The sequence below is a fragment of the Leptidea sinapis genome, chromosome 22 (assembly GCF_905404315.1).
Source record: "Leptidea sinapis chromosome 22, ilLepSina1.1, whole genome shotgun sequence".
Lineage (NCBI taxonomy): Eukaryota > Metazoa > Arthropoda > Insecta > Lepidoptera > Pieridae > Leptidea > Leptidea sinapis.
The window spans coordinates 4,074,390-4,091,221 of NC_066286.1; the positions used below are offsets into that span (position 1 = coordinate 4,074,390).

At 36.5% G+C, this 16,832-nt stretch overlaps 1 protein-coding gene across 2 annotated transcripts in view; it reads left to right on the forward strand.

The window, feature by feature from the left end:
- LOC126970946 (ionotropic receptor 75a-like) overlaps positions 1–16,832 on the forward strand; it is a 43,175-nt gene that overhangs the window by 12,561 nt on the left and 13,782 nt on the right. For both annotated transcript variants that reach the window (XM_050817089.1, XM_050817090.1), the window contains exons 2-4: positions 11,907–12,058; positions 13,883–14,051; positions 15,488–15,680. In XM_050817089.1, coding sequence (XP_050673046.1) covers positions 11,951–12,058; positions 13,883–14,051; positions 15,488–15,680 — 470 coding nt within the window. In that variant the 5' untranslated portion in view covers positions 11,907–11,950. The remainder of the gene's footprint in view (positions 1–11,906; positions 12,059–13,882; positions 14,052–15,487; positions 15,681–16,832) is intronic.

Sequence of the window (16,832 nt, forward strand, 5' to 3'; positions counted from 1 at the left end):
AGTACATTCTCGTACGGCGTCAACTTCACGCTACCACGGCAGCCGTGTTTTTCGATGTCGCGAAGGCATTCGACAAGGTATGGCACAACGGCTTAGTATTCAAGCTGTATAACTGGGAGTGCCAGACAGGCTCGTGCGCATCATACGAGCCTACCTTACTGATCGCTCCTTCCGATATCGAGTAGAGGGCGCCCTATCCTCACCCAGACCCATCAGGTCTGGCGTGCCACAGGGTTCAGTCCTCTCTCCCACTCTTTTCTCGCTCTTCACGAGCGACATTCCCAAGTTTCCGAGTGTCCAGCTCGCTCAGTACGCTGACGATACGGCACTCTACTTTGGCTCCGCTCTATTGAACCGCTCAACCTTGAGCAGGAACATTAAAGTGCTTCAAGCCGCCGTCGATGAACTAGGCAACTGGTTCAGAAAATGGCGGATTGAAGTGAACCCCACCAAGAGTGCAGCGGTACTCTTCGGTAACGCGAATAGCATCCGCGCTAAAAAACGACCGACCGACGTCATTAAATGACAAATACTTAGGAGTCACGTTCAACAGCAATATGAACTTCAAGAAACATATTGATACGGTATGCAATAGAGCCCGATTTGTCCTCAGTCGCCTTTATCCACTTGTGTGTGAGCAAAGCAAACGTCCGCTCAAACACAAAGTGACGCTGTACAAAACCATCGTACGGCCCATACTGTCATACGCAAGCGTCGTTTTCGCGCACAACCGACCGAGCTACTTACGTCGTTTGCAAGTAGTTCAAAATAAATTCACGCGCATGGCAACCGGAGCCCCGTGGTTCATCCGAAACGTTGACCTTCACCGCGACCTAGAGCTTCCGACGATAGCTCAACACTTTAAAGAGATCTCGCGACGCTTCTTTGACAAGGCGCCTAACCATCCCAACATCATGGTTAGGAAGGCATGCGGGTACAACCCCCTTCACCATACCCGGTTGACGACATCACCATCGCGAACGCGACACCCACACAAACACCGACACAGACACGCACACACCGCCTTCGCAGGCGTAGGCGCGGTCAACCACCGCAAACCACTGGCACTCGTCGCTCTGACGATGGCCAGCGGCCCGCACCCTAGATACACCACACATTGTTTTGATACCCGACGAGACGTTAGTCCTCGTCCTGTAATCGCTTCACTACACTCGCTCACACACGGACTGACTGACGGACTGACATACACCACTTACACAATCACAAACACACTCCACAAACAGACACAAACACAAACATACATGCACACAAACATTTACACTACGTACATACATACAAACACACATACATACAATCATAAACACATTCATACACACTTACATACATTACACAAAACATCACCACACTCGCCGGCGAGTGTGTTCATATCACCTTTTCATCTTTCATCTTCATTTTCATTCTCTCTCCTTCCCACAAGCACACAGCCGGTCTGAGGTTCGAGTCTCCTTAGGAGACACCCCGCGACTGTTGTTGCGTAGTCTTTGCGGCCTCCACGGCCTACCTCCTACTTCGCTGTGAAAGCCAGGGCTGCTAACAGCACAGAGGAGGTTTTAGTCGGTATGGGGTGTCCGCTTACGCGGACACTCGAGTTCGACATATTACGTAACCGTATTTCCTCCTCTCAAAAAAAAAAATCAAGGATGTGTTCTGAGTACAATCGATTTTCCGCGTCCATAAAAGATTTTGATATTTTTCATGACACAGTGACAAGTCTGAAAAAAAAAACTAACCGCATATTTCTGTTTGTAAATAATAATAATATGTTAGTTGATATTCATACAAACTATTTCTTCGTTATATTATATCTAATTATTGTTAGTAATCTGCTTAAAATCCTTGTTAAATTTGTAGGTCGAACTGTATTTTGTATTTAAATTAATGTCTTGCAATGAGAGTGGTGGATGCACCAGTAACTGGCATTCATACCAGATTATAAACCTATAAGACCATAATTATTTTTAATGTTTTGTATGTAATGCTGTTGGTGTGTCAATAAATAAATAAATAAATACATTAGTATTGTCGCGTAGCAACGCTTCGACGTATATGACAAGAGTTGCAAAAACTTCATATCGTGCAGCAACGTACATGACGAGAGTTGTCAAAATTCAAGACATTGATAATTTCAACAGCTCCTGACTCGAAAGTATAAAGAAAGAAGAAGAAGAAAAAAGAAGAAGTAGTGAAAAGAGGAAAGTGCAATAGGAAGGAGAAGAAAGAAGAGACTTAGTGTTCGGTGCGGTGTGACGCATTAAAGGTACCGCCGCCGACAAGACGAACAGCGGCAGACTCTCGAATTGCATGTTCAGTAAAGTGAAGGCAAATAAAGACTCGTTCCTATACGCGGAGTATTATTTCCAATCCCTGACCCACTCTCGTGTCAGTACTTTTCCGTACGAACGCTTCGTAAGGATTCAGTTGCCTGTGTATTCTCTTGATTGAACTCGATCGACCACAGCAAATAAAGATACAACGTGTAACTTGATACCCGTTAAATCGTATCTGATATTTAATAGATCAGTGGTGCATAAAATGCTTTAGTAACCAAGTGTGTATACAAATATATTTATCTATTCGTACAAATGGAAGTTTTTCGTAACCTACTTACACAGTTGTCGATATTATCATTCATGTTATCGTTTAATAGTTATTCAACATTGTAAACAAACATGAATATAGCGGTAATCAAAGCCAAGATGTAGATAAGTAAATATGTTACTTTGTTAGCTCATTAGCAACAATTGGACAAAGACCACAACTACTTATAAGGGGCGGGACTGCCTAAGTAAAAATGGAAATTTAGTTTCGTATGAAACGTTCAGTCATTTGACATAAGTTTGAAGTAGTAGTAATTACAGTATGGCGATTGGCCACGAAGTATAATCCGGCTAAGTTTGAAAGCGAACAGTTGCTTAAGACGTAGTGGATTTCGGCTATCTCCGTTTTTTATAAGATTATAGCCGTCATCTGTCAATCTATCAATGACTCCACATTTCATACAATAGAGTGAATCGCTTGTTTCTTAGAGAGTTTCGCTAGGCTGCAATTAGCATTTATTTAGCTAAGAGGGGAACAGTAGAGCGTTGCCAGCCCTCTTAATGGTGCTCTAGCTGCTGTAAATAATTATATTCCCATAAAAATCTAGATTGTTGAACTAACAAGTCAGCTGTTGATTCAGCTTTTTAGGGTTCCGTAGCCAAATGGCAAAAAACGGAACCCTTATGGATTCGCCATGTATGTTTGTCTGTCTGTCCGTCCACTTTTTCCGAAACTATAAGAACTTTAGTGTTGAAACTTGGTACGTAGACGTATTCTGTGAACCGTATAAGGATTTTAACACAAAACTAAAAAAAAACAGTAAATTTTGGGGTTACCCCTTACTTAGGACTGAAACTTAAAAAATTTTTTTCATCAAACCCATACGTGTTTATCTGAGGATAGGTCTGCAAAAATGATATTGAGGTTTTTATTAAACTGAATAGTTTGCGCGAGAGACACTTCCAAAGTGGTAAAATGTGTAACCCCCCCTGTAACTTCTCAAATAAGAGAATGATGAAACAATTAAAAATATATGATGTACAATATACTCTGCAATCTTCGACCGAAAATTGGTTTGAACGAGAAGCCGCAATTTACCTTTCATTCAATCAACTCAAATATAAAATAATTATAATGTTTACTTATTTTAAAAAATACACCATTATTAAAACATGGATCAAAGTTACAACGAACTACAAGAACTTTTATATTCTGTTACATTCTGCTACGGAACCCTTCATTCTATCTTTAGAGTGTCTTCTTTTGTTTGTTTGGAAGGTTATTTTCCTCAGATAGACGTACAGGTAGTAATAGAAATTATTATGTGTAGATACCTATAAGTACCGTAATTTATAAAAATACGATATAATAAAAACTGCGATACATTGGAGCTAACAAAAAAATCAACCTTTTCCTACCAATTAAAATAATCATAATTTTGTGATAATATTTTACAAGTATTTCGAAGTTTATAGGTTACATAAATGTTTATGAGGTCAAAGACCTAGTCTTAAAATCTATCATCTGAATTTTAAGGAAAATAAGCGAAATTATTTGTTTTCTGTAAATATTTCTGTTCTATGTTAACAGCATGGTATTAAATAATATTGGACACAAACTCTCTGCTACGTAATATTCCCGCGACATGCATCTTCGCTGTCACTGTCAGGATGTCCAGTATATATGTCGCAGATATATTATCAAAGCCGTGATATTACAATTTCACTAGTGATATTATTATAAAACGGTCTTACAATTTAACGGCCTGATTTTAGTGAAATTGTTACGTCAGGGGTACACTATAGTGATATTGTAAGACAATTTTACTTTATGAGGTCTAATTGTCTGTTTCTTGTATTTATTGTATGGTCATTATTTTTTAGTGTATTGAACTAATTGTTATCTAAGCGAATAGGCCCTTGTTCACTTGTAGGTTTTTTACTACTGTTAGTTGTAAATTTGTTTTTGGAACTGGTTTTGGTGAAATTTGTTAATCACAACAAGGCCAGAACCGAATTGGCCTTTTTTCACTACTATTTCAAAAATAATTTCAAATGGAAAATTACATACTTGCTCCAATGGTAACTATTGTTGTTTTACAAATCGCGTATGAAAAAAAATTACCAATCAGAACACTAGAGATCTCACACTGCTAACTTCATTTGTAATATACCTAGATTTATTATAATATAACTTTAGTGTACTATTTCTGTGTATCATTTCATTCTTCGTGTTCCGTTGCATTTATTCATTATATGCAAGTTATTCACAAACATCTATCGAGTTCGCTGGTGCTTCTTACATAATATATAAGTAATCATATATTTACATAATAGTGAATAATTAAACGTCATTATAATAATAAGACTGTAAATAAAGTCTTATCTCAACTATTACCGACTTCTCGCAACTGGTAAAGATGTGTGATTAAAGAATATATTTTTTTACATTTAAATAGATAGAAAATGGAGTGACACACAACGAATCAAATAAGAATTTTAAATAACTTATTGAACGTCTAAAACTAGGTACTACCCCACTAGAAAACTGACCTCACAACTGAAAACAACGGCCGCCAGAAAATTAGTCCTTTTTTATAGACAGAAATGAGAACCTCACGAAGGCGAAATAAACAACAAAATTAAATTGTTTTCAAATAATTGTTTACAAAAAATTGTTTTCAGTTTTATTTGTGTAATAATTAATCCAAGAAGTAAGAGTTTTATCACTTGAAAAACATAACTAAATGAATAAAATTAAATACAAACACAAAATTAATAAATACATGATTGCTCTCCAAGTGAGTCTCTCTTGTTGTTAGATGAAATAGAAGGACTATCAAAGAAATTTCATTTACAAATTTTTGGTGTCGAGACACTCGACACTCGACACACGACACAGATGAAAAACAAGAAAACCATTTTGTTTATATTTTCGTCTGTTTATTTCGTGTACACTTATGAACTGCACCAGTTTGGCACATTAACTAGTAACTCAGTACTTTTCAATATAAATTAGAATTTCGTATACAATATGAAAATATTGTGACCAAATTCAAAATAAAGGTCAGATTTCCTCGAACCCGAAAATAACACGGATATAAACGCGCCATAAAGGAATATAAGAATTACTTACAAATTATTTCGTGCAGAAAAAAAGAATATTAAAAAAACTTACATGAATTAGTTTTCCCGCTTTTTTTCAACAATGGCGTCCATTCATTTACCCGGGATCGTTTACTGTAAGCACTATTGTAAGAACCACTACAACTAGCCAATACGATTTTTTCGATATAATTCATCATATTAAATATTACACTACGAATATAATACGCGTGAGTGTTAGGCACTAAAAACCAGTAATCGTTTGCCCCCGTCGAAGTTACACTATTTACTAGAGAGCATCGGGAATCAATAATTACTTAACTGATAACAAAAAGGACAATGCTATTGAGATATTGTGGTCGTGTCGTAATCGTTATCGGACGTGGAAAAGTTCCTTTTCTATTCATCATATTGTGTTTGCGATTCTATTTGACTAATGATTTTGTTAATTTGTTTATGGTATTTATGATAAACAATGGAATTTCCCGTCGAATAGTGAAAGTAGTGTAGTTCAAGCAACGGAATATTCTATTTGAATTGAATTTACCTAATTATAAAAACCTACTAGATAGCCGTTCGTACAAGATTCCAATACCAGCAATAAATACAACATTTGCAAGTAGATTTAGCCCATTGTTACATACATATATATACAACAAGGTAAAATTATAATGTTCTATTAAAAATTGCTCGGTCCTTCAGGTCATATTTAAAATACAGACATGGTTACACACACCCACTTATGTAGACTTAAATTGAGAGGTTAGCATTCATAATATAATACTTTGTAATTTGATTAAGGCGACACTAAATGCCAGTGACCTTGAGCGATATGAATTCATGGCTGCCGGCCCACCATCTATGTAACAAAGCCAATATATTCAAAATTATTGGGTGGAAAACAGTTTATATGCTTACAATCCTCGTTATTCACTACTAATCTGAATAAATGAACCTACACAAGAAAGTACAAGCTATAAGAATAACTTTTCTGAGAGAAATACCAAAAAAATGCATCACGCCATGCCAAAAAACTTGTTTAACTTTAAAGAAAAGTGGTAGTTCAAAAAGGCTCGGCAGTGTTAACTATAACCAAGAGCAAGCATTAGCAACCTACAAATAATACTTAAGGATATGTGTAACAGGATTAAGTAGTGTTCATAGCCCGAAATGCTATACTTTCACCACAAAACTTGTCAAAAACATCATGTTTGCGTGTTTTCTGCTTACTCATCGCCTTAATCCGACACACACACAAACACAGTGTGAACTTTTTGACCTTTCGACACACACACATACACAGAGTGAACTTTTTGACCTTTCGGTTCATATTGGTAACTATAGAATCTAAATTGGTTGGTTACAGCACAGAGTATGCTTCGTGTAGGGACCAAATACTATGTAATATTATGCGATAAAGTGTCTGTGTATATGTAATTAATTAATAAATTAATAATATATAAATATTTTATGGTTCGTACTCCTCCGGGAACATGCAAAATTTTTTCACGTGTAAATGTGTATGTGTATGAATAATATGTTACGAAGTGTGTAAGTTCGGCTAAAATTTGTTAGTTAAGTTAACCAAGAGTTGTTTGAAGCAAAGTTTTTCGTTGCTGATTAACCCGGTCGTTCGGTCGGGGTTCAGCGTAGGCCGATTCTTCGGTGTAGAATGCGTATAATCCCTACTCTAAGCCATGCGGGGGGGTAAATGTTAGCGTTTATTTACACTTAAGATAGCTCATTAGATTTAGAAAATTTTGACTTGTCAACGAACTGGTTGAGAAGTGTTGTGTGTCGTTTTAGCCTTAGTTTTAATTTTAGTGACTCTCTTGCAGCACCGGAGGAAATACATGAGCGTTACCAGACTTTTTAGTTGTTATACGCGCTTTTTGCCGAAATCCATGTCGTATCGTCGTGGAAATAAGGCGCAAGGAAGTACATTCCAAAGTTTGGTATGTGGACGAAAGTTTCTTGTAAACCGCACTGTAATCGATCGCCAGGAATAGAGAAGACGAGTTTTATGATCATCCGATAAAAGGTATCTCCACTTGCCGGATGAAGTTGGTGACGTGTACTGCGTAGGTTAAATGCGTCGGCAAGAATCAGGTCTGAGTGCTCTTTGGAACATACTCTGTATTAAAAGCTGTAGAAGACACACAATGAAGCGACGTCTCTACGCAACGAGTCTGGTCAAGCTCTGATTCTGGTGAGTCTAGCTCTTCGTTGCACGCGGTCAAATGGTTCGAGCTGATACAGTGGTCACCTGACCAGAGAAGATAGTAACACTCCATATGTGGCCGGGCCGGCGCTTTGTAGGGCGCTGAAATGTGTCCCGGTTTATAGTAGTGCATTGCTCTATCTATAATTCCCAGATTCTTGCCAATTGAGCTCAGCCATCCGCAGTCAGACCGCAGAATTGCATACCTAGTTTTCCAAACAAAAGCGATGAATGTCCTCGAACAGCAGTGACGCGATAAATGGGCTTTTCTATTATAAAATACAAATGCATAAATTTATACTTTTCACCAGTGTGTATTCTATTTTGTATCTTTAATTCACCATATTGATTGAAGTTCTTTCTAAATTCTTTACAAGATTAAGGCTTTTCTCCAGTATATATTCTAATGTCTTCAAAACCTCAGATCGATTGAAGCTCTTACCACATTCCTTACAAATAATATAATAACAATTTATTTTATACATATTATATGTATATTATACATTGCACCAATATCTTTACCTTTTTCATTATTATTCAGTAAACTGAATGTTATAAAAATTCGTTCATAGCAATGACTATAAATTGGTCAGTAAACAATATTATATGGAGTTCGGCCATGATAGGTTTGGCCTTAAAAATTGGCCAATTTATTTGAAAAGTCGAGTCCTCATTTTGCAATATACCATTCAGTGTGACCAAACGTGGGATTAAACCAGAATGTTTTACATTGAGACAGTTTTTAAGTTAGCTTTTCTTATATTATCACTTTTTAAGGTTGTAAGTTGCTTTCAAGATGAAGTTGTCGTAAATATGCTACCAGATCTATTAGATATAATGAAATCGACCAATGTCATTCATTTGACGTGTGAGAAAAACTGTAAGGAAATCATATTTTATTCTTTTGAGTGTTCACATACAATAGACAACGCTCAGCCTAAGTTGAACTGTATTTAATGTGGTTGACTATACCCGTATTTATTAGATGTCAATTTAACAAAACATACCTGATTTCTCTTCACTTTAAATATCAGTGAAGTATCTTCCGCAAACAAAACTACCTTATGTTTTTTTTCTATAAGATTAGAAATATCATTTATGTAGATAAGGAAGAGAAACGGTCCAAGAATAGACCCCCATACTGAGAGGAGTCCCAGGAGATCTCCTGCCATTCACTTTAACCGTCTGTATTCTAATGCTTAAAAAGGAAATCAGAAGATCGATAAATAGCGCAGTTCCTTTTATGCCATAGTGACGCCGCTTCCTGAAGCATTTGGCTTAAGAATATTTTTTCAAAAATTTTACTAAGGGTCGGAAAAACCGACACAGGGCGGAATATTTCAGAAAGTTAGAAAACAAGCCATGTTTAATACAATTATTCAAAACTATTGCAAGATACGAGGGCGGCCATGTAAATTTCGGGAAACAAGGACGTGACACAACATTACTATTTAAAAATGTATTTATTGTTTTTCGAAGTATTCTTCGCGAAATTTGACACATTTTCCATACGATGGAACCAATCATTGAAGCAACCATTCCATTCGGAAGTTGGGGTCTTCAAAATGGCCGTTTTGTAGGTGTCCACAGTTTCTTCAGGTGATAAAAATCTCTGACCACTAGGGCTTAGGTCGGGGCTGTACGGCAGATCGTCTAATAATTCTATGTTTTCTTGCTCTAAAAACTCTTTCGTTCTGTGCGCGGTGGGAGAACTCGCATTGTCGTGATGGAGGATGGTGCGGTGGTTGCAGTTCTCTTTACGGAGTTCAGAAACGACCTGTGGCAAACAAATGCTAGCATACCATTCTGCATTAACCGTTCTTTGTCCCTCAAGAGGAATAGTCACAACATGGCCGGTTTTCGAGACAAACGTGGCCACCATTTTTTTCGCAACACTCCGTGAACGAACAATTTTTATTGGCTTTAACCCATTTTCGAACACCCAAACTCGTGACTGGTTTTTTGTTTCGGGTTCGTACGCGTATATCCAGGATTCGTCACCTGATACGATGTTGTATACAGCATTTGAGGATCCTGCGTGGAATCTTTCGAGAGTTCTGACACACCGAGTAACGCGAGCCGCTTTTTGCTCTTCACAGAGCAAATGCGGTATCCATCGAAAACAACTTTTTTACACCTAATTGTTCATGCAAGATTATTTGTATTTGACTAATGCCAATGTCTAAAGTTGCCTGAATTTCGCGGTATATCACATGTCGATCTTCCTCAATCAGCTTACGCACAGCATCAACGTTTTCTTTGGTGACTGCAGTTTCTGGACGACCTTGACGGGGATCATCACTGAGCTTGACACGTCCACGTTGAAATTCAGCAATCCAACGATAAATTGTGGTTTTGGATGGGGCTTCATCACCAAATGCAGAAATCATACGGTTAACACACTGGTTTTGTATTAAACCACTTCGAAAGTCATAATAAATCATCGCTCTAGAATTTTCTCGAGTCAATTCCATTTTCTTAACGACTAAACAAGTTTGACAAGACCTTGTGACAAGACCGCAAATCTTTTTTTAAATAAATAAATGGTATTCGATTTTTAAAACCAAGGAGTTTTCAATAAAAAAGATTGTAATATGACAGGAACAGTGGAAATATTCCTTTCCCGATACTTTTAGTGCAGCCTATGTATGGTGCTTTGACTTTACCAATTATATTACGTATAATTTTAACAGAAATACCCCATATATCAGCAGTACCTTTAATGTCAAGAGATAAAATGGTTTTAATTATTTCTGCAGGGCTTACAAAACTGATATTAATTTGTCTTAGCAACGCTGGTGAAGAAAACAAGAGTCTTTGTGATAGAAACTTGAATGTCAGAAAAAAATCTCGAAATCAGAAGCAACTTCCTGCTCTGATTCAATTATTGTATTGTTTATTGATAGCTTGTATTCAATGTTGCGATCTTTCACTCTTCCAGATACCAAGTTAATAACATTCGAAGTCGTCTTTATTTTATTTGGTGCATTTTTAATTATTTGTCTGATATGCCTATGCATATGGTATGCTATACTTTGCAATAGAACAAACATTTTTTGATAAGTTACTTAGAGTTTTTTTAACATACTCATATATTTCTTCTATCTTTCAATAAAGGCATAAAGGCATTTATTTTCTCAAAATTGATTCCTTTAGAATTCTTTTTGATGTCATTTCTTATACTACTAGATACTACTACCGCTTCGGAAACAAATGGCGCTCTGAGAGAGAAGAAGCGGCGCAAGAAACTCTCCCAGCATTCTTTTTTTTGCGCTCTTTTCAATAAAAATATACAATATTGTACAGTCATTTCTATCGCTATAAAATAATCACAATCTAGTCCCAGGCTGTCCGATCATTTAGATATTCAGCAGTGGAGTAATAGGATTTACGACAGAGCCATTTTTTCATAAAACATTTAAATTTATTTATAGATAATGCCTGAACAGTGGCTGGGACTTTATTGTAGAAGTGTATACATTTACCCTTAACGCTATTATGTATCATATGAAGCCTACTAGAATTAGTCACAAGCAATCCCTTATTTCTAGTGTTATAATAATATATAGTTCATATAGCCGTTGTCGGTTTCTATGAATGCCAGCTGTTGCCCAATCATTAAATGACAAGAGACCACCTGTGTTGACTATCTTAGAAGGAAATATAGAAGCAAACTCTGTTTTAAATATTTTAAATAACATATCAAACATCTCATTGGGATAACTATTATATTTGACTAAATTCTAATTTGAGAGTTCAACTGAAACATTACCTCTATATTTCATTTTCATCATTGGAGGTATCCATTCGCCTATTATTCACAGGAACACACGTAAACTTTTCAATTGTAATACATATTTTTTTAATTTTATATATAAAAGAGGTTAAATGACCAAAGCAGTCTGAAATCTCAGCTTGATGAAGGACCTGCGATAAATCTATAAGTAGTGGGTTAAATTGTGAAGAAAAATTTTATAAACTTGTTTGCTTTGCATGTTTCATAACATATAATTTAATTTTAGACACTACAATACAGTTCTCATCGAAGTTTTTGGACAGTAATAAAATGATTCAATTCGCGAGTCACTGCGAAATTTCACGTGACAATAACCGACACAATATACTTTTTTTGGCAGATCTAAGTTGTCCTAATGTGAGGACATCTCTTAAAATGGTAAGGATATTTAAATAAAATACTTTTTAAGACGCGTGTATTTATAACTGTGACGACGACGACGACGTTTAAGGCAGGTTTAGTCCCCTTGAAAACGTGATACTGCACAGGTAACGAAACGTCAAGTTAAATAAATATTAATACTAAAAAATGCAGTTACAATAACACGCGTTAATTAATCAAAGAAAATAATATTGTAAGGAAAATAAATTAATGTTGAGTGGTAAGTGGTATTGAATAAATATACCTCCTGTAATTCCTCTGTACTTGCAAAAGAATGAGGCCGAAGTTAAAATCATAACCGATAATATAGAGACGCTGGAAATAGAAACCATTCACATATTGGTATGGTCGATCAAGCTAAGGTGGTAAACCTAAAGGATTGCTCTTATAAATCTTCATAGCTGACGTATGACACCTCATCCACTCACAGAGATATAATAGAAAGTACCTTCGGCCATTGTAATTATTATGACGGGTACTCACGATATATATTTTATTAATTTGGTGCCGATATTTCATCCAATTGCATGAATCGTGGTCGAGGCGGCGAGAAACTCTTGACACATTGACACTAATAGTACATCAATCTGTCCACGTGGTGCACGTTTTGGTCTTTGATTCCCTAATTCACGACGCATTACTGACGACGTCCAAACTTTCGGGTTTTTTTGTTGCATTTGAACTGTTTAATAAAATATATATTGTGTATACTCATCATAAGAATTACAATATGAAAGTTCCGCGATGATAAAAATTAAAAAAAATATACTTTCGGCCATGTTTCAATGTAGATACGCTATGGGTATCTTCGAAAAGCATGTGAGATTATTTTAGGACCTAGATTCCTCTGGATCCTTCTCCTTACGAGAGAGCGTGGTCGGCGGTCATTACCATCAGACTAAAGTACACTTTTATCCTCGAAGTCCATCAAAAAAGGGACTTTGTAACAGGAAATTAAATACCTTACACTAGCGGAAACTCTTTGATGCTTAGGAAAACTCCCAACTTAAAGGCATGGCCTCTGATGTTGCTCTGGACCATAGGCAGTTGCTTCATCATTTACTCAAATTCAAATATTTTTATTCAAGTGGGAGGCATCTTTGCACAGGATGCCGGCTAGGTTATGGGTACCTTTATTCTGCCGTGAAGCAGTAATGTATAAGCAATACTGTGTTTCGGCCAGAAGGGCGCCGTAGCTAGTGAAATTACTGGGCGAATGAGACTTAACATCCTATGTCTCTAGGTGACGAGCGCAGTTGTGATTCCGCTTAGAATTTTTGGGTTTTTCAAGAATTCGGATTGGCACTGTATTGTAATGGGCAAGACATTTCAATTACCATCAGCTGAACGTCCTGCTCGTCTCGCCCCTTATTCACATAAAAAAAAATCAAAATAGGTATAAAATTACTTATTGAACTCACGTTAACCTCTAGCCAACTTGCACCCTCATGTATATTTAAAAAAAAAAATGTTATACAAAGCTTAGCATTTAGTATTATATTATTATTTAATACATCAGCGAAAACCACATTGAAATCTGTGTTTCCGTTCCTCAAATAATCGTGCACACACAAGCAGACAAACCGTTGAACAGGCTAAAATAAAATAGCAATATTGACAATCGCGGGTGGCAATTTTCTACTTATCTCACATGCGTAAACGATTTTTTTTCCCACCTCGATGAAAAGCTCACTTTTAGTACGACTAAAAGAGAGCTTGCGAGCGAAACAAAAAAATTTTTCGTCTTTGGTTTCTAGTAGGTAAAATATTTCATTTAGGGACCTTCTTTAAACATTAAACATATTTTTATTATTACAACAGTTTGAAGAGAGAAAATTGTTTCAACCGCCGTTTAAATGGATTTTACTTGATGATCTCGTACACAGAAGTAATTCAAGTATTCCAAGTTGCATTGAAGATCTTGAGATTCTATTAAATTCTGAAGTTATGTATTTGGAGCCTTTAGAGAATGGATATGACATCACATTTGGTAAGTCGTAAATCGACCAAGATTCTTTAAAATATTGTCAATATGTAAAATTAAGTCTTATATTCGTTAAAAGCAGAAAAAATAAACACTTTTTACACAGATTTATCTGTCTTTAATCAGATCTTATGTCTCTTATCAGAAGAAAAGACAAACAAGACTTTGACATGTTAAAAAATACAGTAAATTTTAAAAAATAAATTTAAATAAAATTATTTTTAAAGGATTTCAACGCGTGTCATTGTAGCTGTATTTTTATATAAGGTATTTGTCTCATTTGCCCAGTAATTTCACAAGCTACGGCGTCCTTCAGACCGAAACACAATAATGCTTACACATTACTGCTTCACGGCAGAAAATAGGCGCCGTTATGGTACCCATAATCTAACAGGTATCCTGTGCAAAGAAGCCACTGGTAAAAAATCGTAAAATGATGTTAAGTATACAATCACTTTGACAAAACTCGCACTGCGCCATTCTCCGTAAAACTCTTTAAAAGAGATCTAAAAGTTTTGCAAGTCCAATTTCGATTTCAGGTATTCCTGTAAAGTAGCAGTAACTATTGTTACTGCTACTTTAATAATAGGATACTTACCGATTTTTTTTATTTTCATACCCTGGTCTAATACCAGAACCTTTTCGTTACGGACACTTGTATTTATCAACGTCTATAATATGGTTGTATCAGAAGGAATTGATGACCTATTTAATGTTAAGCTACATCATTGTCGGGGACCCTTGCTCTGTGAAAGGCTGGTTCACTTGGCGTTGCGTAGAGACACGTCGCTTCATTGTGTGTCTTCTACCGCATTTATCACGGGGAGTGTTCCGAAGAGCTGTTTAACCTGATTCCACATTCGCACGACACGCCACAAGTTAGGATATCATCCCCACCATCTGGATGTGTGGCGGCCCTCCATGGTGCGGTTTTCAAGGAGCTTTCGTCCACGTACTACAAAGCTGTGGAATGAGCTTCCTTGTGCGGTGTTTCCAGGACGATACGACATCTGCCTTAAAGGCCGGCAAGGCTCCTGTGATGTTGTCCTCTGGTGTTGCAAGAGATTGTGGGCGGAGGTGATCACTTAACACCAGGTGACCCATACGCTCGTTTGTCCTCCTATTCCATAAAAAAAACATCTCTCTTAACAGTGACAATATCACCTGAGCCGTAACGCGTCAGAAGTTCACTTAAGGCGTAAAGTATTGTGAAATGTGCTGAATTTGCCAATAATGTGAACTTTGCAAAAGCAATGTGGAAGCAAATTTGCTAACATGAAGTCCTATTTGTTTTTTATATCATTTACTATTTAGTTTGAACATTACATTTTAGACAACACTATAGTTCAAGAATAAACTAAACTAAGAAGAATCAATTGATTAACTAAATTTTTGCTGGCCAGTAGAAAGTAGTTCATTTATATTCATACTTACACTTTTAGTGTACAAAATTAGTTCCGGATCGTCATGGCGAAAAGAATTCTTTGGAACATGGACGAAGATTGACGGCTTGAAAAAGTCTAAAGAATGGATTGAAGTCACTGCCTTACGGAGACAGAATATAGAGGGTTATCAAATTAGCATATGTTATGTACTCACTGACCCGGGTTCCATCAATCATTTAGAAGACGGAGTGTAAGCAACTTTCTTATATTTTTTTATGTTCAAATTCAAATTCAAATATTTTTATTCAAAATAGGATGTGACATCACTAATTCAAAGTCAAAAACTACCACCCATTCCAAAATGAATGCCTCAGACCTGAGAAGAATGGGCGCAACAAACTCAGCGGGCTTTTTTTTTCATCGAATAAATAATTTTACAATTGTACAATTAAACCTATTATTTAATAGCCTGAGGGCGGTCACTCCATTCCGAATCTGTGGTATCATTAAGAAAGTCATTTATGTTATAGTAACCTTTACCACACAAACGTTTTTTAACAATTCTTTTGAATAACGTTATACTTTTGTTTTGAACATTTTCTGGGATCTTGTTGTAAAAGCATATACATCGCCCCACAAAAGACTTACTAACTCGACTTAGCCGAGTAGTAGGCATCATAAGTTTATGTCTGTTCCTGGTGTTAACATTATGGTTATGACAGTTTCTGGCAAATTCACTTATGTGCCTATGAACATACATTACATTATCAAGAATATATTGAGAAGCAACAGTCAAGATGTTAATTTCTTTAAATTTTGCTCTCAATGATTCTTTAGGACCTAGGTTATAAATAGCGCGAATAGCCCTCTTCTATTATGATAATAAGGGAAGAAACGAGCAAAAAGTTCAGCTGATGGTAATTGATACGCCCTGCCTGCATTACAATGCAGTGCCGGCGCCCTTCAGACCGAAACACAATAATGCTTACACATTACTGCTTCAAGGCAGAAATAGGCTCCGTTGTGGTACCCATGTGTTCTGTGCAAAGGAGCCTCCCACTGGTTATATTTATTGTATTATAGTAAAATATAATATTATTATATTATAGTAAAATGTAAAAAACTTACTAAAACGCTTCATGTGTGGAGGAGGAGGAGTGTTCTGAAGAGCTGTTTGACTTGATTCCTGCCACCGAATTCCACCTTCGCACGACACGTCACTAATTAGGATATCTGCAGTGCGGTTATTAAGGTATTTTCTACCACGATACGACATGGGTACCTTCAAAAAAAGTGAGTACACCTTCCTTTAAGGCCGGAAATGCTTCTGTAATTCCTCTGGTATTTCAAGATAATGTGAGTCAAAAACAAACAAGCGTACGGATCACTGAACATCAGGTGA